This window comes from Garra rufa, chromosome 18 (assembly GCF_049309525.1).
Source record: "Garra rufa chromosome 18, GarRuf1.0, whole genome shotgun sequence".
NCBI classification, from domain to species: domain Eukaryota; kingdom Metazoa; phylum Chordata; class Actinopteri; order Cypriniformes; family Cyprinidae; genus Garra; species Garra rufa.
Window position 1 is genome coordinate 27,656,044 of NC_133378.1, and position 22,845 is coordinate 27,678,888.

Sequence of the window (22,845 nt, forward strand, 5' to 3'; positions counted from 1 at the left end):
AAACAACATCACCACGGCATGGCCACCGTTTGTCATTAGCGGTCTCGCTGCGAACACAGACACAGCTTTAATTCGGGCCTGGGATTCTGCCCTATCTTTACATATCTAAATCGGCAAAGGCTAGTCTCTTATTTACAGGGATGAGAGCGACCAAACCATCATAGTGAGATGAAATATTGCATGTAAAATATGCATAAAAGGGGTCAAAACAAGTGCACTATGGGAGAAAAGGAAGCGAGGAAGGGTGGAGGAGAAAACATTAAAACTTAAAGGGTCCGAAGACGGAGCTAGGGGGTGTTCCGTGCGAGACGGTCCGTTAGGGCATGAATCTTGTCCCTCGTCTTTACGTACTATCCGCATACCTCCCAGAATGTATAGTCTATACCTTAAATAGGAGATAACCATTCAAATAGTGCAGGATTTGTAATGTGTGTGCTTGAGCCAAATGTGCATGTTTGCGAACATTAAACACATTCCTTCTACGGGCAAAAAGATGTCAAAGACAAACTAACTCATGGAGATTCACACACACACAGGCTTTTAAGCTGATGCATTACAATTAAGTTGCTTTATTTTTCCCAAGCATAATATTTGAGCTTTTTTTCCAAACAGATTATTTCATGTTCAGAGCTAGTTTATCATTATTCCCTAGTTTTTTTCTCTCCTCCCGTTACCCTTGCAAACAATCCCCTTGTTAGCAAACTGTTAAGACAGGCGCTTGGTACACAAATTGCGCTCGACCAAGCGAATTTGTTTTGCAAGGATGACCTGTTTAATCATCTCATTTTCTTTTGCGGACGTTTATTCATCTGGTTTCCACGGTTACGGAGAACATTAAGGGGCTACAGTAATAAGGCTGGAGAGTCAAACAGGTAATAAAAAAATTAACGCCATTTTCCAGCAGCCGAGGACGGTCTCTGAAATGAATCAGGGGAGAGGGGAGCGCACACGCAGGTGAAAAGGGGCCTCCAATATTTCCAAACAATTAAGGGCCGGGCGGGTTATTTCACTCTGTAGAGAAGCTCAGATGGGCGTCCTATGGACACGACACTTTCATAACAATCAGTGTGCGGCTGTTTTAAAGTCATAATCTTCCCTTATTTATCGTGATACTCTGATTACTTATCAAGACAATCAAATCCATCTGAATTACGATTATTAAAATTTCTTTCCTCCATTCTAAGATAAGATTACTGTTAGTTCAAAAATACATTTATAGAGACATGTTGTATAACTATAGATAAAAAAAAGTGTTTAAATAAAAAAAAGATATAATTTCTTTATTACAAAAGCTATATAAAATACAGCTTGGAAATTATTTTTGGCCCTTTTTTAAATCACTACAGAAGGTAACGTCTCTCTCTCGCCCTCGACTTTGACAAATGTTGCCCCTTTGTACCAACCAATGAGTCTGACTATAAGCCAAATATAGAAAATTCCAGCACAATAGGACAGGACAGGTGTTGGAACCCCTCTGAAAGGGTCTGTGCTCAGTAAGTGAGACTAACAAAATCCAAATATGGTATTCAAGGATAGCAGCGTACAGGCAAAATAAACAAGCCATTAGCATTCTCTATCTCTCCCCTACCTGCCTTATGCTTTCACACAATCCACACATACCAGGGATCTACACCACAGATTGCATAATGTAAGGTATAAAGGAAAAGAAAAAAGTTGCAAAAAAACTCCGGGCAGACTTGAACAGGTATTTTCATTCTATTTCTGCTGCTTGTGCAAGCCATAACATGGCATTTGTCGTGGTCTGCGCAGTGCTGGAAAATATCTAAATCATGCTGGAACACTATTTAATGAAGGCTGCCTTCAACAACCCAACATGCCCTTTCATTCATTACTCAGTGTGTATGAATAGATGGACATAAAATTGCACAAATAATAGCACACAAGCCGGGTGTCAGGTGGCTTGTTTGCCACATAGCTTGCACAGGGTTTGACTCATTTCGTAAGTTGGACGTTCCAAAAATATACATTGGCCGCAAAAAGTGTTTGGATACTTTTTGACACTTAAAATGTATGAATGTCATTGCATTAGATAACAAAATATAAGTGGAGTCTGCAAACAAATCACTTTAGAGCTTTTCTCAGAACTACACTTTCCAGATACATTTTTGTAATTTCTTTTAACCACCTGATGTCAAGGTGGTTTTTAGTCGGTTTATGAAGTCAGTTCCCCTCAAGATCACAGTTTTTCTAGCAAAGGAACCACAAGTGTAGTTCATCACTTTAATTATGGACATAGAAAGTGTACAAATACTTATTTTTAAACAATATATATATATATATATATAGAGAGAGAGAGAGAGAGAGAGAGAGAGAGAGAGAGAGAGAGAGAGAGAGAGAGAGAGAGAGAGAGAGAGAGAGAGAGAAGAAAGAGTTTTATCATTTAAGCTTAATATTCATTTTGCTTCAACGGAATGATTCTAGACTCTCAAAAGTAAAGGTTCTTTATTGGCATCGATGGTTTAGTGAAGAACCTTGAACATCTATGGAACCTTTCAAATGCAGAAAAGGTTCTTTATAAACTTTAGATTTTTAAAATGTTCTTTAAAATGGTTCTTTTAACAACTGTTCACTGAAAGGTTTTCTGGGGAACCAAAAAGGGTTCTTCGATGGCATCACTGCAAAAACACTTTTTTGGAACCTTTACTTTTAAGAGTGTATCTATAAAATAAATGCCACCTTTTTAGTGCTTTGAGATATGCATCTTTGAGATATATAAGATGCAAATGCCATTCAGACAATTTGAAGTGTGTATAAAATGTCCAAATACATTTTGGGGCAACTGTATATAAATAAAATACTTACATTAAAATTCAATTGAAATAAATTTTTTAAAATTATTTTTAATAAAATAAAATGTAAAGGAAAAAAAACTACAATTAATAAAAAATAAATTAAATAATAAGTAAAATAAAAATTAAAGCAAATATGTTTTTCATTAGCTCCATGTCTTGTTAGAATTCAAGCTGAAGCAATTTAAGTACACCAAATCCACACCTGTCATCCAGACAGTTCCAATGTGAAAAAAGCAGGCGGTCGGTTTCTCATGCAGACTAAGGGTATGAACTAGGAGCTAGGACACAGACTAAAGAGACATCTTAGCCTCCCCCTTTTGGTCTTAACAAAAGTCTGGGGCCAGGACACAACAGCCTTAAGTCCCAAAACTCCCTCTTGTAAAGGCAGAAATTCCCAAAAGTGGACACAGAGAAGAGTCTAAAAAAGCTCTAAGCTCTAGCCATGAGACCGCCAACTGCTCTGTTAACAGCCTCTTAACAGGTGTGGGTCCAAGAGCCATGTAATCCTATCAAGTTACAGAGTTTAAAAAAAAAATTCAGTCAAACAGCAAACTCCCGAGCCCCCTTTTGCTCTCTCTTGTTCTCTCTCTCCGCTCGGTTTAGTGTGTAGGCTGTGACAGAACGCAACAGCTGGGCTTCAGATTTATCATGTACAGACTGTAATTATTGCTGCTGCTGCCTGCTACTGACCCAAGTGAATAGAATGTCACAGGCAAAAGCACACACAACCAGAGGATTCACGGCAGGGGAGGTTTCGAACGCAAGCACCCCTGTTTGCAGTCAATTACCAGAGAGGACAGGATATCAGCTCTGTGGTTCTCTAATGCAAACAATCTGAGAGGAAAAAAGGCAAAAGGGAAGACGTTCATTTCCCTTGCTTATCATTGGAAGAATAAAAAAGTGAGGATTGTCTTTCAGAAAAAATGAACAATAAGCAAATAAGTTTATATTTTTAAGACTGGGGAAAGAGATTTGACATTAGACCACCGGAAAAGCAACGGTCTAATCTTATCACTTGCCCCACCCCACGTGACCTGTGTGTTTAGGTCCGAGATAAGGAGCTAAAGACTGCTAGCACGCAGACAAACCATCCATCAGCTCGGGCCAATCGGTCCCTTAACTGCCGTACCTCAGACTAAAGGAACTCGTCAGAGTGGCTGAAGCCTGTAGCTGCAGTCAGCCGTCAAGAGCGGGTCGCGGTAGCCTCTCTAACAACCCTGCCTCAAACCTGCCTACAGGGTTGTTCACACCTTAAAGACCCCTGCCACATTTAAAAGGATTAGTCGCCACATTTTGTACCGGCTTAATCTTCCTTTCAGACAGCATAATAAGGGAGCGCCGATAAGCGGAGCATGCAAATTTCATTCGAGGCCATTGGAGCTCAAGCTTTCAGACAAACAGACTAAAGTCTTCCACACTGTGCTAATTGCTTCTTCATATTCTTCTTTTCCCCTCTTATATGCCGTATCAGCTGCCGCAGATTATTTGTCTCCCCCACTTTGCATGAAATTAGAATTTCATGTGGAAGATCATAAACGTGAAATGAAGCCATTCTGCGAGGCCCAGCGCGTAGAGGAAGATCTTTCCACAACTTTTCGAACCATATGTGTCAAAACAAGAAAACTCAATGTTGTGTCTGCACCGAGGGGGAGAAAACGGACCATAAAATTCTCAATCGTGTGGCACTTTTCTTGCAAAAGGTGAGGTAGATAGCACAAGATAGCAGCACTACGAGAAGCTTTTTTTTTTTTTTTTTGCGAGATGCAAAACTTAAACCACAAGCCCTGTGAAGCACCAGTACCTTGATAGTAATTTCTTTTTTTTTCTCTTTGTACAGTTCACTTTTGTTTTACTGAAAACGACACCTCAGCTCACCTGAACTCTATGTTCATAACTGGATTTGCTTACAGCCAGGGAAATTACATTCTTGGAAATTGTCATTACTCAAATAATATTCCAGCTCATTCACAAAGACGTAACGCTGCGATGTATTTGTTTACATTATTATGGAAAACCTTATCTCGTGTTATCCTATTTAAATAACCTTTTTTTATTTAAATATATTGTATAATAATTTATATTTATCATACAGCAAAATTACACATTTTAAGCATATAAAACTATGGATATCTGTGATCGATTTATTATTCCACAAGGTTTTCTAGCACAGTATCAATTAGACCATTACTGTGTATAAGTGACAGAAAGGTTTTGAAGTTTTAATTAGGGTCTGGTGTCTGCATGAATGCACAGGAGGAGAGAAGAGGAGAGGAGAAGAGAGCAGAGCATCACGTTCACATGCCTCGAGATTGATCCGTTCCTGTATTAGCCTCCGTTATCGTTTGCCCGACTGTGAGCTCGGGGACTGTTGGGGTATTAGAATGACAAAGTTCATTTTGATGGTGGGGTGCCGGTGACTGATCAGGAAACTCAAGCTAGACTCAGTCGCCCTCTTTCTGTCTTTGCTAGCCTTTGCCTTTTTTTTTAATTCATAAGAGTTATACAATTAAACAAGTAAATATATTTACTATAGCAGTTAAATCTACAGTAAATTGCACTGAGTATTATAAATAATAAACTACACTATTTATATATTAGTTTTGAAAATTAAATGATTTTATGTAAAAAGTAAAAAAAAAAATGTATGAGCTATGAATTCAACATTTCAATAAATACAGCTATATATAAATGATTTAGAAAATTAAATTTTTGCCTTATTTTAATATATAAAAATGAACTGAAAGATTTTAGTTTCAAATGACTGAAAATGCACAATGTACAAAATGCATTTCAGACGTCCTTCTAAAAGGAGCTCACCTTTCTTCTGTGTCATCTGTGCGTGTCATCAATTATAGATTAGAATTTAAAGAATATGCATGAGTTGACATGGCAACACTGATCACCCCTTCACTAAAGAGCGCTCTTGCCTCTCTCAGCGGTCGGGTGTGCCGGGGGTCCCTCAGGAAAAATAAGCATAAAAGGGGTTAAATGTGATGCCTAGCATCCTCTCCCCCTTTAATGTCCCCCCTTCCAAATGTACTTCAAAACTCTGTTAATCTGCGGCACACTACATTCCCATTAGCATAGCCCAGCCCCCTCATAAAAATTCCAGCTAGTTTAATTAAAAAATGTAAATTTACTGTCATCCGAAGAGCTGCAGAATTAGGACAGCAACAGCCTTTTTTATTGCTTAAGACATCAAATTGATTCGGTTGTTGCTAAATTGTGATAAAGGTTATTGAGGGCTGCAGACCTTGGGTTGTTTTTTCCTCCTCATTTGATCCTATTTTGCAGATGAGTGGTAAAGGTGCTCAGAGTGGACGGAGGCTAAAACTGCTTCTTGCACAGAACAAAAAAAAAAAAAAAAAAACTAGTGGAGTAATAAAATAACTCCAGTCATCTGAACAGAGGGCATGCAGCAATATGACAACGATTTAAAAAAATCTCGGGTGTGTCTCATTTAGAATAATAATAGAACAGAAAGCAAACTGTGTGAAGTTTCTGATAAATATGATGCAATTAATATAAAGCCAGTTTTGAACGTTTAAGATACGCTCTTTAAAAGAAACCACAACGATATTTATTTTCACTTTGTTTAATTTAATCTTTTACCATTCATCTTTTAGAACAAACAGTGTTTATTAGTGTCAAGAAAAAAAAAGCTTTCTTGCCTGAGGGCAATATTATATATCGAATTAAAAACTCACTAAAATTATTGATTGAATGTTTCAGTTAGGACAAAACTGACTCGAAAAAATCACTGAAGTATGTGTGTATTTATTTTCCAAGCTAAAAAAAAAACAAATCGTGGTTATTGACTAGTTAAACAACCTGACCTATTACAAAACTAAAAAAAGTACAAATAATAATAATAATTGAATATAAAAAATCTATTTTTAAATTAAATAAACATATAGCAATTACACACCACAATGTATAATCAAATAAGTGTCAATCAAATAAGTGACGTCCAAAACTCGACCTGAACAGCATCGAGTAAAACACATCGAGAGCCAAGCAAACAAGTGTGTGAATAAACACTACAATTCTGGCCTAAATTAAAACTATTAAAAAACAAACAAGTTTAATTTTCCAGGAGTACTATTTAGAACTAAACTGAAATAAACTAAAAGCACAACCTGTTCTAAAACAGAATTATTTTTTAGGAACATTTTATAATAATATTTATAGCTCGGAAAGCTGGATTATTAGGTGATGAAATTAGGAAATAGGATGGGACAGTATGACCGATATCAATTTCATAATATCCCTAAACGGAGAAACAAGGAAAACGGAGAGGGATATCATTTGTTCTGTGTGCCCTTACATGTGTCAAAACAACGTTACTACAGCATTTTGTTTACTCAGTCCCCTTGGCAACAAACCCCTAGGCCACAGCAGTCACTTCACTAATATTTTTACATGCCTATGTACATTTATGCCACACCGGTGCCTCCATAAAGTTATATCAGCACCGACAAGAAAAAGAAAAAAAAAATCCCCTGAACTCAGACAAACATGACTGCTTTAATAAACACAGATATATGAGTTTCAAACCTTGCCGAATGCCTGTAGGTAAGAGTGATACACTGTGTCTAAATAACAAATAAACTCGACTACTTCCAGGTTTAAAATGAAAGTAGTCTACTTAAATTCTTTCCCTCCTGAGAGGCATGAGTAAAGTACGAAAAGAAAACACGGGACTCAGGGACAGAGTGATCGTATTAAACACTGCCATCTTCTCAGGGCTTGTCACACAGTTATAAATAAAGGTACAGTAAACTCAGAGCGACGATACGCGACACTTCAAACAAGAGCAACTTCCCTGTTCAAGACGTATTTTATATTTAAACACTCACCTATGGACACACACTCTCACACACACAGAAAGGTTAGAGAGGAGGGTCACTTACCATATTCAGGGTAGTCGAAGTTAAATCCTGTCAAGCATGTAACTTTCATAATATTACTGAACTCTGTTTGAAAATCATCAGATGTAAGCTGGTCTGTGAGAAAAGGAAAACTAAAAGAAGTTGACAATAAACGCCTTTTTTGCTCTCAATCATGTACTAAACTCCTTGACATGTAATCTGTCAATAGTTTGTAGCAGAGATAATGCCGGCTGCCACGAGTGAGCTTGATTGGCAGCTTGGCCTGGCCCCTCCCTCCTGTGGTTTGACGGGGGGTAGGTGAGAGAATACAGAGCCGGCCCCTTCCTCGACTGCTCCTCCTGCCTCTCTCTCTCTCTTACTCTCTCTCTCCCTCTCTCTCGGTCTACGGTTCTGCTCCTGTACACACGCACACACACCAAGCAGTTGGCGATGTCTGAATAGGCAGATAGGAAATTACAGCAGTGGAGGAACCTGAGCACACTTTTTTCCTCCCCTTAGTGGGCTGGCCTTCCCATCTTTGGGCTCTTCTAGCCTTTCAAGTCTCTCGGGGAGGAGCCTTCCACGATTCCATGAAAATGAGGAGGGAGGGAAAACTCAAAGGCTCAGAGAAAATATCAAGCTCATTAGATATATCAGTCGGACATTTTTGCATGCGATTCTGATGATAACAGCACGCCCGTTTTAAAATGAACAAAGTGTTCTGGTTTTTGTTTACACAAAATGTCTCACGTTGTGGGAAAGACCCTCTCTGGCCTACCGTACATTTGACTATCGCTGTTCATTTTATGAGTGTTATTTACTGAAAACAGGAAGTTTGCGGAATATTGCAAAAAAGAAAAGCATACCAGCAAATTCACGTGTACAACTAAGGTGGTTATATAAATGGGAAAAAAAGGCTAGTATCAGTTACATTTTATTGCATATTTTAAAGTTTCCTCATAAAAAAAAAAGCATCAGTATTGAACCGCGGTCACATGGTGAAGTAACCTTATCCTCGGAACAGTTGGTTGTATATTACGAGGAAGGGGGGGAAAAAGCTACATGTCCCATCCCCCGTTGCCTTCTTCTCCCTCCCTTTTTCCCTCCTTCTCTTCTTCATTCATCTTTGCCTGTTCTCTATGTGCTTGTCCCTCTGATAAGGTATCAGTTTTCATTGTAATTTCAGGTGAAATGATAAACGGCAGCCGTTACCAGGTGACAATGAATACTTTATAAGACAAAGCCCTTATTTGCCTGGCAGTTTCTTCCGCTGTGGCATGCAAAAGCGCACCCGGACAGCATATTTTCAGCATATTTTCTATCTAAACACGGTCGACTTTGGAAATATTTTCATTTGCAACTCGGACCGCAAATGATATGAGTAAACATCCAGGCAGGAAGTGCCAAGTTTTGGTCAAAACAAAAAGAGCTTAATTTCGTGAAAGCCCTGAGAAATAAGGCCAATAAAAAGGGGAAATGCATATTCTGGGTACTGTCTCATAACTGTGAGAAATGAGTCAATCTCAAGTTCCTGTTTGCTAACTGTTACATCTCATTTGTGAGCATAAAACAGGTTTTGGTTGATTTAGTGATTATGTGGATGACTCATAAAGCAACAATGGCAAAATGTTCCCACCTTAAACTCAATAATCCAGAAGGGAAGAGCCAGCGTAGTCAGTCATCAAATATCTTTGAGACGTTCAAGAGAAAACCCTAAACATGCAAAATATCAGCGGACGCGCCACACCTATCGATCTCTGCCAACTTCATAAAAGTTTTGCAACAAAACAGCATAATGCCACCTTTATGCGCGGGACGTTTCTGAATTAGTACAGCAACACGTGTCGAGCGCATTCAAAGCGCTGACTGACACCGTAACAAGACGCGCAACGAGCGTGCACCGATCCGCCGAAACGCTTTGTACGGTAGCGAACGGCCAGCGGTCGCAAATCATTTTTCTTTTCGCTGCCATTTCTGTTTCTCGGAGAGGAGCTGAATGGCGTTTGATGTGGCCCATTATGATGGTATGCTCAGGGCATGGGGGCGAGTGGGGAGGGGGGACTGTGACATGGCAGGGCTGCATCCGTCAAAGGGATGCAGGGGCCAGACGTTTAGCTGCCCCTGACCGCGCACTCCAGGAGGGGCTGGTCTGATGGCCGCCCGCTCCAAGCGCCTCGCTCCGCCGGGACAAAAGCCAGCGCCCAGTTGAAAGATGTGAATTGAGGGGCTTTTGTGCCTAGGGCCCGGGGCCATGCGGAGTGAGAAAACTGACCTTTGCTGGGAGTTAGATTGTGTTTGAACCCTCTCGCTGTCTCAGCCAGTGGGACGGCACACAGACCGAGTGGACAACTGTGAGGTGGAGGGCGTCACAAAAAAGAAAACCAAATAAAAAAGACAGAAAAGGGAGCATCACTACCACCACCATCATCATCATCATCGTCTCTCTGGCCTGAAAAAGAAGCTTTCCCACAGAGAATTTTTTTCCCTCTCAAATCTCAATTGTGAAATTGACAGGAAATTGAATATGACAAATCTGGAGTCTAGTGCAGTGGCTTGAAAAGAAGGCCTGAGAAAGCATTTGCCCTTGTATTGTTCTAGCGAAGCCTGTGATGTTGGATATTATTCCCCCTCACGTCTATTTGGATAGCATTATATATTTATTTTTCCCGGGGTAAGCGTATTGAATACCAAAATGGGAGCCCCGAAAGGAGCGGTCAGAAGTTACTTACCATAAACTAATTGGCCGACTTGTGGCGGTGATCTTTATAATGAAAATATCTTTATTAAATTAGCCTATCATCATTTTGCAAACAAATGAAAATGCTTCCAGAAAAAAAAGGAAAGGTTAAAGATGTTCCTGGAGCGAAGAAAGGTGCACGTCTATCTAGCGGCAGGCATGAAATGTCCAGTTCACTTAAAAAACATTACTTAAAAGTCTAAACATTTGTCTTGACGCAGCTTTCATCCCCTGCCTCCCATCATTACATTTTAGTATCTCTCCCGGATGCAGACAGTCCTAATGTAATCTTCCTAATTTCGGTCTCTCGCAATCTGGTTTTAAAAGGGAATGAGAGAAAGGGCCACATTTCTGAAGGCCCTGACCATAATCATTTTAGACAGATAGCTTCTCCCATCACAGATGAGCAAATATTTGTAAACTAGCTATCTAATGGAAAATTATAGTGAAATTAGAGCGAAATTCACGACAGAGAAATCTGATTACCTCTAATTTTATTATGCCATCTTAGCCCACACAGCATATTTTTGTAGAGTTTTTTCCATAAATACCTATGCCAGGGGTCCCGGTAATCAAATAAAATTGAAATTCATCTCCCCATTAAATTCAATTAGATGCAATTTCAAAAGCCTATCAAAGATTTTAATTACTAAATTATAAAAGTCTCTAAAGCCAAATTGGGGAAGAAAAAAGTACATCCCTGCATCGGAGGGGGCAGGAACGTAAATATAAATAAATAAGCACGAATCAAAATAAAACCAGCAGAGGAAATTGTCGATCCAAAGAAGATAGCCGACGGAAAATAAAATTAGCCGAGCAGAGGCCTTATTCAGCGGCTCTGGGTGGAAGAGTGACGTGCGGCCAGGACCGAGGACTCCTGGACCAGAGGAAATGAACTTAGCTGAGGTACGCTCTGCTTCTAAACGTCTGCCCTCCGAGTTATTACGCCATAATTGACTAATTGACACCTTAATTTCATTTATGGGCTCCTGCATTGAGGAGTCAACCTCTGGGTATGGAGGTGGTCCAGGAAGACAGCAGCAGCGAGCCAGTATCCTGCGTGCAGGTGGATCCGAGCCCCGTTCTCCCCCCTAGACGCCTGCGATTGCGAGTACGATAATTAAATGGCAAAGGGAAACATATTGACTGAGCGAATGCTTGCAGAATATGCTAAAATCCTCCGTACCTGCTAACGATGACAGCTGCGGGGGTTCAATCGTGCGTGCGCAACCAATATCCCTGCAACTTGCCTCATTGGGCATCAATTTGTTTCCCTGCGATAATTCTTTTTGCTAGAATACATGATAAAGGCTGTTTTTCTAGGTGATGTGCGATGCGCCGCTTAAATTATGTTTACCCACCGAAAGCTCGGTATATCATAACACAAATTCATAAACAGCAAATTTGCGGATGAATGGGTTTCAGCATGCCGTGCCGTAATGCGTAGGACTGACTCTTTTAAACCGACATCAAACGCTGCTGCTACCTTTCCACAAAAGTGCTCACAATGGGACAGTAGAGGGGTCTCGGGTCACCTACTAGGCCCGTTTCCCAGCCACCCCCTACTCCACGCCAATGGGCGGCTAAAACAACAGCACAGCAGCCTGGGAGGACTACAAAGCTCCGTCTGAAAGGACACCTGCTGCCTTTATTCACTTAACGCTCTTTAACTGCTCCCTGTGTTTGTTTAAAAGCCATATCCTAAAAAGACAACCTTCAGGCACTGGATTGGGCGATGATGAATTAGATAAATATTGGCATTAATTGTTGCTAGACAAACATCTCGCCGTCTGAGAGAGAGAGAGAGAGAGAGAGAGAGAGAGAGAGAGAGAGAGAGAGAGAGAGCGAATGTGGGGGAGTGCGGCTTCTGGAAGACTCTGCCCGATGCAGAGCCGGGATCCGATAGAAGAGGCTCGGTAAATATTACTAAACTGAAACTTTAATCTGCTTTTTTCCACACTCAAGCTGGCTGGGTATTAAAGCTAATCTTTTTTGTGTGTCATATGGTGGGAGATATGGATGGAGCTAATTTTTAGAGACAAATCTGATATTTGTCAACTGCTTGAAAAAACCTGGGGATTTTCCACTAATCCTCCCACGGATGTGAAGGCACGTTAACAGCAAAATGCAGATGGTGTGGAGCTCTCAGCACCCAGTCCAGACCCGAGTTAGCCTTGGAACGACTAACTGCAACCTGTGCTAACACCCAGAGCGCCACCCTCAGCTAGTTAGCAAAGCGGCTAGAGTGTTTTTCGACGCTGCAGTTTTCTCGCTGTTTATTTTCTATTCTTCCCCGTTGTTTGCCTGGCTACTTCCTCTGCAGTTATTAAAAATGCAACACCGAGCTAACTTTACAACTCTTTCTTTTTCTAATATGGAGACAAGGAAAATTTTTAATTTAGAATGTTGCATAAATCTTTAAGGACGCCAATTACAAACCCACTGGGTAATTTTCTTGTTTACCTTTCCAAATGATGCTTTTTCCTTTCCTCTTTATACTTTTGAAACTTTAGAGAATAAGGAAAGTCCTTTTAGAGGTGGACAAAATTTTGATTAAGGACTACAAAACATGCAACAATAGGAATATATATATATTTAAAATGAATCCTTTCAAAACATATTGCAAAATGTAAAATGGGAATAAATAAATAATAATAATAATAATAATAATAATAATTATATATATATATATATATACACTGCCCTTCAAAAGTTTGTGATCAGTAAGAAGTCTAAAAAGTCTCAAAGTATCAAAAAATACTGAAAAAAAGAATGCAAAGTGTTATTACAATATAAAATAATGTTTTTTTTTTTATTTTAATATACATTCAAATATTTTTTTTTCCCTGTGATGCAAAGCTGAATTTTCATCAGCCATTACTCCTGTCTTCAGTGTCACATGATACTTCAGAAATCATTTTAATATGCTGCCTTATTATTTGAATCATCTATGTTGGCAACAGTTGTGCTATCAAATATTTTTTTGGAACATGTGATACTTTTTTCAGGATTCTTTGATGAATAAAAAGATAAAAAGAAAAATATTTCTGAAGGATCATGTGACACTAAATACTAGACTAATGATGCTGAACAAAATTGATTTTTAATGTATATTAAAACAGAATAATGTTATTTTACATCATAATATTTCACAATATTAATTTTTTTTCTGCATTTTTGATTACACAATCTATCTATCTATCTATCTATCTATCTATCTATCTATCTATCTATCTATCTATCTATCTATCTATCTATCTATCTATCTATCTATCTATCTATCGCAAAGGTTAAAGTGCAGTCCACTAAAAAGGCAGGTCATTATTGACTTCATTGAAGTATTAGAAAGAACAATCTACAAATAGAAGTGTTCATGAGGAAATGAGCCTTTAAAGGTCTATTTAAGGAACAGTGCAGTTGACATAAAGAAAAGGCTTTTTAAGAAGTTAAACACTACCCTCCCTCAGATGAGAGGCCCCTTATGAGCAACTGTGTGACTGAGACAGAAAGAGAAGAACAAAGCTGATCATCATCAGCTGGACAGACAGATCTGAGATCAGTGAAGGTGTGAAGCAGAAAGCCTGTCACTCCACCAGGCCGAATAGACTACAGTGATACATTTTCCCACTTCCCTAATCTTCATCTTTTTAAAAGTCAAAAAACAAGTAATCCAAGCCTTTCATTCTGACCACAAACGTGTATGAACAATCTCCAATATTTGAAAGAAGCTGCATGGACAGGCTCAAATGTTCTGCTAAACTTATCTTCTTTTGTGCACTTTGTCAGCATGTTAGTGTTTTATTCGACAGTTTTATTTCATTTGTACGGCACAGGTTAGCTTGTAATAAAATTACTTATTTGCTGCTTTAAAGAAACACAAGTTGGATAAATCTAAATTTGAAAATAAAAGCATGGTAGACTTGATTTATGTAACACAAATGCTTGTTGAAACTAGCAAGCATAGCTGACATCTATTGATCAGTCCTACAGTGAGCTAAGGACCTGAAAAAAGTTTATATTATAGGCACAGTGAAATTCAGCATTTTTTTAACCTTCAGAGATGCTTTGCATTCATCTGTAAAATAAATAAATATATAAATGCCGACAAGAGGCTGGGAAAAAAAATCACTAAAGCTCTTTTGGTGTAATTGGCTGAACAGCAAGGGCAGCAGAAAATTTACAGGCAGACGACAGTGTGAAGGGGACTCGGTCACCGCGCAAAAGCAAGCCCTCAGCACTGACTGCTCCGATCTAGCCTGGATTTTAGCCACTGGCTTGGCACTGAGATCATCCAGTGCTGGCCCACCTACACTAGATGGGAAGCACTACAGACTACCGTCATGCAGTACTAAATGCTTTTAAAGGAACAGTTCACTCGACAAAAAAAAAAAAAAAAAAAAAAAAAAAAAAAAAAATATTTTTAATAAAATTATTGTGTTTGTGGAATGCGTGGAAGTCTGTTTCCGCCAATGAATAAAAAATGAAAAAGGTAATTACGACTCTTTATCTCACAATTCTGACTTTTTTTTCTCAGAATAGTGAGATATAATCTCGCAATTCCAACTTTTTTTCCCGGAATTGCAAGATATATACTTGCAATTACTAGTTATAATGTCCAGCTCTGAGGGGGGAAAAGACTGATATGTTTTGAGAATTGCGAGTTTACATCTTACAATTCTGACTTAACTTGCAATTGCCTTTATAAAGACAGAAACTCGCAATTCTGAGAAAAATATCAGTATTGCGTGATATAAACTCACAATTCTGAGAAAAACAGTCAGAACTGTGAGTTTATATCTTGCAATTCTGACTTTCTTTCTCAGAATTTTCAGTGTATATCACGCAATACTGACTTTATAACTCGTAACTACAAGTTTATATCACGCAATTCTGAGAAAAAATAACTGTGAGTTTATTTCTCGCAATTCTGACTTTCTTTCTTAGAATTGTGAGTTTATATCACGCGATACTGACTTTATAACTCGCAACTACAAGTTTATATTATGCAATTTTGAGAAAGTCAGAAATAAAAAAAGTCAAAATTACTTTTTTTAGTGGTGGTGGAAACTGGCTTCGATAAAAATGTGTCAAACTACAAAACAGCAACAACAACAACAAAAATTATATTTATAAAGTATATTTATTTCAAATAAATCCTGTTCCTTTAGAATTTCTATTCATCAAAATACCCTGAAAAAATACAAATAATGTTTTCATTGAATATAAGGATGACAAATCACCATATTAGAATGATTTCAGAACTTGAATTGGAATAATATTGCACAATATTACTGTTTCTACCACATTTTTGATTAAATAAATGCAGTTTTTGTATGCATAAGAGACTTTCTACCAAGAAAATCTTACCAACCTCAAACTTTTGTAAAAAGGTGTTAATTTACTGGAAATATTTACTCTAGTTCTCCTAGGCATGTTTATGTGAAAAGTGGAAATGTCTAAAATAATCTCTTTTTTGATTTAAACCCTTCAAATGAATCAATTGATTAAATTTGGTCTGAATGATTCATTCATGTTAGACCGATTCATTGACTCAGTGTGATAGGCAGGTAATTAAAATTAATATTACCAATAAAAACAGTTGTTGAATTGGGTGTATTAGTCATATGGACTAGATTTATGATGCTTTCATGATAGCATTTTAAAAAAAAAACTGTATGCTCCCAGTTTATTGTAATTGCATGGGAAAAAAGAAATCAGTACTATATTAAAAAGAGAGAGAAAAAAACGCAAACTGGTTTGGAACAACGTGAGGGTGAGTTAATAATGACTGTCAACTGTCACTTTAATGTGAACTATCGCTTTAACATGACAAACGGTGGCACGAAGGCAAAAATCCTTAACAGAAAGTGAACAAATCCAATCAAACTGTAATGAGGGCTGTCAAGGAGGCCCAAAATTGGCCCGACTTGTGACAGTGGTGCCTCTTTCAACACCAGCCATCTTGAGAGGATAGAGAGGATAACACTTAAAACCTCACAGCTTTATCTCACCCGCTGATTTTCCATAAAATGCCGGGCCAGGGAACCAGGCCATGTGACCGCCATGTAGGTCAGGCAAACGGGGGTAGAACGGTGGGTGGCGGTGGGGCTTGCGAAGGGAGGGAGTTTTCGATGGAACTGTCGAAAATAGCATGCAGTAAACAGATTAGATCAATAAGGATTGTTGCTATATCTGTCTTTGAATACTACCCAGAGAGAGGATAACAGAGAAAAAGAGCAATGGGGGGAGAGGAGAAAAAAAAAAAAAGACAGGAAGAAAGATGAACAGACCGTTTTGTTTAAACAAAGTTATAAGGTCATAAAATGTTTGGGTGGAGCTAATCAAACAACCGCCTGCATGTGGAATACGCCTGAATTTACCAAGTGTGAGAAATGTGTGTATACGTATACTCGCCTAACATACTGTTAATCTTGACCCGAGAGAACCTGAGACACAAGTGAAGAGTTTAAGACTGCAATAGCTGACAGCTGGTTTGGGCAAAGCCAGGAAATATGACACTGTGTGTCAGTTGCTCAAATAAATGTTGAAAATGGCAGCTCTTAGCTTAAACTGCAAATCTGAGGCTGGGTCAGGAACACACAACACTAGTAGGTTTGACAGCGCGGTTAAAATATACGAAAAACCAATGCGGTGCCGACCATTTTGCGCAATTTATCAGACGATAATTGATATTAATGTAGAAGGGGCCTGTCAGCCGGCATAGGCTGGAGTAATGAATAGGTTCCTCTAATGTACTCACTCCCAGACCCTTCAAAACTTCTCAATGTTTCATTTTTTTTTTGTTCCTCTTTAAAAACCAGCACAAATGTGAGTGTTTGTGTGCGATATGATAGACCAACCCACAGGGAACACAATAGTATGAGCTGTATGTTTCGGTTTGCTTACTTACAGAAAAAGAAGCAGATCTATTGAATGAGCGATTGACACCCAGACTGGATTTTTCACTGTCAGAGTATAAAAATAACACTCATCGACTGGTTGACCTTGCTCTGTGAAATGGCGATATATTGAACATTTGTGTGAAATTACTGTATGACGTTCATTAAACGGACATCAGCGATGGCGGACCCAGGAGTGAGATGAGTCACAGCGGGATGTTTTTGTCTTATTAATTGACCTTGACCAATCGTTCACCCAAAACCTCCATTTTGTTTTGGAGTTTATGTTGCATGTAACTAACGCGAAATGGCCCCTGTGACCTAAAATTGAGATATCGGCACGGCTGTTCATCATCCGAGCATTTTTTCTATAAATGTGAGCATTTGGTGCGTTTGAACGTCAAACCCGAAGCCATCAAATCAAGACACTGTATCCCTGTTTACAATAATTATTGATCATAAGTCCGCTCTGGCTGCTCATAAGGGTCCCTTTCAATTGATTTTTTTTCTCTCCTGCCTGAAAAAAAATATAATAGAGTTGGTATGAATTAAAGGCTGTTTTGCTTCAATTCATCTAAGCAACCAGACAATAATTTCATGTTACCAGGGAAACGTGATAACACAGACTCCTTGTTGCTAAACAATCAATTAATTTTATGCTTTGTACCGCTGTTTACTCTCCCATTAAAACCTGAAAAGTCAGTTTAGCTTTTTGCAGCGCTCCAGTTTTCGGGTTTTGTTGAATAAATCCTGAAATACAAAAGAGAGTGAGAGAGAAGCCAGGTGGCTGTGAGTACAGCAGCTCCACACACAGACGTGGCCTTTTGTTGGGATGCTGAAATTCAACAAACCATGCCCCATCACGAATAGAAGCTGTGTTTTTGTTGAAAGGATGTTTTTATGTCACCATTCTTCTAATGAGGGGGCATGACAAAGCATTGACTTTTATCCATTTTAATCAAAAGCATTAGCCTGGCTTATAGTGAACAGATACCGTTCCTCGTCATATGCGGCCGTTTTACAGTGTTTTGTTCAGGGATATTTATGCTCTTAATACAGCAGCTTTAATATAAAACTTCTGGAAACAGATACTAGAAATTCTATATGGTAATTCTGTCATCACTTACTCACCCTCATGTTGTTTCAAACTTATATGACACTTAATAACACAAAAGACACTCATGCTGCTTTTCATCAAGATTTATAATATCATTTCATATATATAATGAAAGCCAATGGTGACCAACAGTTGTCAAGGTCAAAAATAAAATAAAGCACCATAAAAACATTCTTGTGAAGCTTTGTGTGAGGAAAATACAAATATTTAAGACACCTATTAATTATAGTATTTAATAATAATCTTATATCTTCAAATATGTCATGTCATGGATAGTGATGGGAATAATGGTGTTATAAATAAACGGTGTTACTAATGGCATTACTTTTTTCAGTAATGAGTATTCAGACTAATTACTGTTTCCCGTTACAACGCCGTTACTGTTACTGACAAGAAAATGCGGCGTTACAATAATTTTCGCTTTGTGTTTTTCTGAGGTAAATTTTGGCTTTATTCCTCTCAGCTAGCCTTCTTCCAGAAATGAAACGTAGCCGAGATGAATTTAATGAATGTACACGTTTTAAAATTTAAAAAGCAGAGCCGCTTGTGGGCATGATTACATCAGAGATAAGTTTAGACGGAAAATACTGGAGCTTGCGTTCATATGATACGGATTACTTTATCAGAGAATATTTGTTTTCGACATGACTTACTTAATTTAAATGTAGACATTTCAAGTTTCCTATACATATATTTCTCATATCTGTGAGGCACACATTTCGGAGATTCAAACTGTTTTATTTACGTGTCTGTGAAGAAAGGTGACGGAGACCGAGACTGCAGAGATGTGAAGAGCACCCTGTTTTATTTTATTTATTTTACAAAAGAACACTGTTTTCTTGTTATTATGACTCTACACAAATAAAAGTAGACCCTTTGCAGTTTCAAAATTACAAAATATTTTTTTGTTATTTTCATGGTCATCAGGACAAAACGAAACGGACCACACTGGTGCAACAACTATGTTGCCATGGGATGTTTTTCATGTCCGCGCCGCGGGTTGAAACGACCCAAATAACATTATGTTGTGTCTCTCACATTGTCCCACAGAAACATTAAAATAGTGCAGATTAGGGTACAATGTTTTATTAATTTGCCTTATTTGAATTTTTTTTTAAAAAGTAACACAATATTTACTTTCCCTGGTAATTAGTTACTTTTATAATGATGTAACTCACTTACTAACTCAAGTTACTATTTGTGAGAAGTAACTAGTAACTATAACAAATTACTTTTTTAAAGTAACGTGCCAAACAGTGGTCATGGCACATTAGGTTTAAAGTCAATTATGCTAAATATCACTGTAATGCATTTCATAACTGAACACAATACGCCAAAACTGAATATGTGCATATTCAAATTTCACAAATAGGAATTGAGAGTTTTAGCAGAAGGGAAGATATTTAGTAAAAAACAAATTACATTTCAGTCTGTTTCTTACATAAAGCTATATGACGACATCAGAGGACTTCAGAGGAAAATAGTGCATGAGTCATTTGGACCTTTTATAATACATTTATAGAGCTTTTCTTGTCATTTTTAGAGCTTGATATAATTTGGTTACCATCCACTTTCATTGTATAAAAAACAGCATTGTGAACAGTGTGAATAAAATAATATATTTTCAAAATGACATAAGGACAAATAAATGATGACAAAATTTTTTTATTTCTGACAAAAAAAACAATTTAATTTCTCTATGGATGTGACGGTATATTTTTGAGTGCCTTGTTGAGAAAATGAACTTAAACATCCCTCTAAATGCTGACAGGCCAATGTAAAGAGGGTAAAGGGATTAAACGATGTGGCCCAGCAATCGCAAAGTAAACCGAGGGCTAATCTTGCCTTTAAAGCCAGTATCTCCTGACCCCTAAGACTTCAAACTAGCAGTAAGAGAAAAACACAACAGGGGTCTTTTCAGGTGAGCGGGTGGCTGGGCTGTACACCCACACCAATACAAACACAAATTATCATATCAATAGACATCCACTGTCTCTGTTTCAACACAGGAAGCTCCTCATCATAATGATTACATGTATGCGTATATATATATATATATATATATATATATATATATATATATATATATATATTAGGGCTGTCAAAAATAACGCGTTAACGGCGTTAATTATTTTGTTGTTGTTAATTACGTAAATTTTTTTAATGCATTTCACGCATGCGCAGTGTGACAAATTATTTGTCAGGAAAGTGGTTGGGGAGCTAGAGCCGAGATGAAGCAAGGTGAGCCTATGGACAGAATCAAATATAAAAAGAATGATGATGGTACAGTTAACAAGTACAAGCATGGGCGACAGCCCCTCTGCAACTGGAGTGGTTAGCCAAGCTTAGGGCCGGTTCTACTAGGGTAGACGGTGCTATATTCCCTCAAACGAAAGCAAAGCAATTGAAGATCTGGCAAACAATCCAGCGTGTTTTTGCAGCGTTGAGAAGTGTTGATTTCGAACAATTAGAAACAGTTTGTCAGAATTCACTCACCGCTGAAAGCGCCAGATCGGTTTTTATTGCCGTTTTGCGCACTTGTGAATCATCTCATGACTAAGTGCAGACGCGATGTAAATAAAAGATTCATTGTGTAGTTTAGAAAGCTTTATTGATTATAACGGAACTTTGTGAGATCTCTATGAACTAAAATTTGTGATGCTTTTAGTGATAATAAAGGGAGCGCGCTTTGCACTTTCCATGCCTTAATCCATTCAGAATTTGTATGAAACTTTCGTTTTTCTTATGTTTTGGGAATTACATCTGCATAGTTATGCTGGGTTCATTCTCGAAAGAGCGGTGACTGACACAGTGATATCAAAGCAATTGACGGGGAAAAAAAATCCCCCTTAGTTCAATTTTGTATGCAATGGCAAAGTGTATATATTTAGTTTCGTTTTTTATTTAGTTAATTTACAAAAAATTTTGGAACATTTTTTGTTCGTTAAATATAAGTTTTTGTTTTTTTTAAACGAACAGCGCCCAGCGGAAGACTGATGGTCTGTTTGATCAGTTTGCCTTCTCAAATCATCACGACTTGCCTAAAATAAAATCTATAGATATAAAACAGTTCAAGTATAGTTTAAACGTTAAAGATAAATGTGCGCTATTAGGCGCATAGTTTGTGCGGAGAGTGGAAGATAAAGCCGCTTTGCAGGTCATCGAGGCACCAGCGCAATCACTTTGATGCAATTTAAAATTATCCGTCATTTTTGCTCACAAAGGAAAGAGTAATACATCAAAAAACGTTGCAGTGTTTTTATAAAATAAAGAAAACAAAAATGATGCGCTTTCTGTTGTCTCGTTCTTGAACAGGAGTGCTTAACAAAAATAAAGCGAAATGCATGCCTCACAGACATGATAAACATATCTATAGAAAGCTTTAAATTATTACTTAACGAAATAAAACAAATCGAAAACAAAAACTTGTTCATTGTGTAATCCGTAAAAATAAATTTCTCTCTCAAGGCGCATCCAAAAAGGAGATTGCAAGTCAGGATCTTTGCGACATTGACTCAGAATACACTTAATACACTAAATAATTCAGATATGTCCTTACTCTTTCCTCGACACATTCATTATTTATTTTTGCCGGTGCTTTGTGGCAAGTTTCAGCCTACTGCGTGCGATTGAACGCGGATCTCTTCCAGCTGCGCCATCCGAGCTGGTCTCGAAAGTAAAAGCGAAAGTCTTGTGTTGTTTCCACCAGCGCGGCATTTTTTTTTCTTCACCATAATTGATGGATGTCTAAAATAAAAAAAATGAGGAGTAGCCTAAAACAGGCCCGATGCCGGCCCTGACATAATATGAAAATATGAAAGTTATGTATCTGTGTCCTGTTATTTTTTTTTTTTATGCATTTCAGAAAGAAATGGTTAGGATTCAGGCGTAGTTGCAAATAGTGATTAATCCTGATTAATCCACTGAAAATTCTGATTAATCTGATTAAAAATTTTAATCACTTGACAGCCCTAATATATATATATATATATATACATATATACATAAATATATATATATATATATATATATATATATATATATTTAACACGCTTTGTTTAATAAAAAGCTATCTTTATAATATAATTGGAATATAATGTCCAGCTATGCTCAACTATAATGTAAAATTACATTTTCCCTGATACAGGCTGACATATATCATTATCATCAAGATAAGAGGGATCTTAAGAAAAAATGGTTTTGTTGAGTCAAGCAGTCTTGCATTTAAAGACTGCGCAGTTCAAAGTGTCAACTGTCGGCCACATAAAAGACATAACCCTTCACGAGAGCGTCAAAGTTTCTCAAAGCCAGCCAGTCCAGGGTATCCGTTTGATTGAAAATAATACGTCGTTCCATCTTTCAAAGATGTACTTTTTCTAAAGCATCGTTGATTGCCCTGTGTCCATTA

At 37.8% G+C, this 22,845-nt stretch overlaps 1 protein-coding gene across 3 annotated transcripts in view; it reads right to left on the minus strand.

The window, feature by feature from the left end:
• casz1 (castor zinc finger 1) overlaps window positions 1–22,845 on the minus strand; it is a 105,008-nt gene that overhangs the window by 76,680 nt on the left and 5,483 nt on the right. For 2 of the 3 annotated variants that reach the window (XM_073822935.1, XM_073822933.1), the window contains exon 1: window positions 7,727–8,092. The exons of the other annotated variant lie outside the window; for it this stretch is intronic. In XM_073822935.1, the coding sequence (XP_073679036.1) occupies window positions 7,727–7,775 (49 nt within the window). In that variant the 5' untranslated portion in view covers window positions 7,776–8,092. Of the gene's footprint in view, window positions 1–7,726; window positions 8,093–22,845 lie in introns of those variants that run through there. 3 annotated transcript variants of the gene reach the window in all.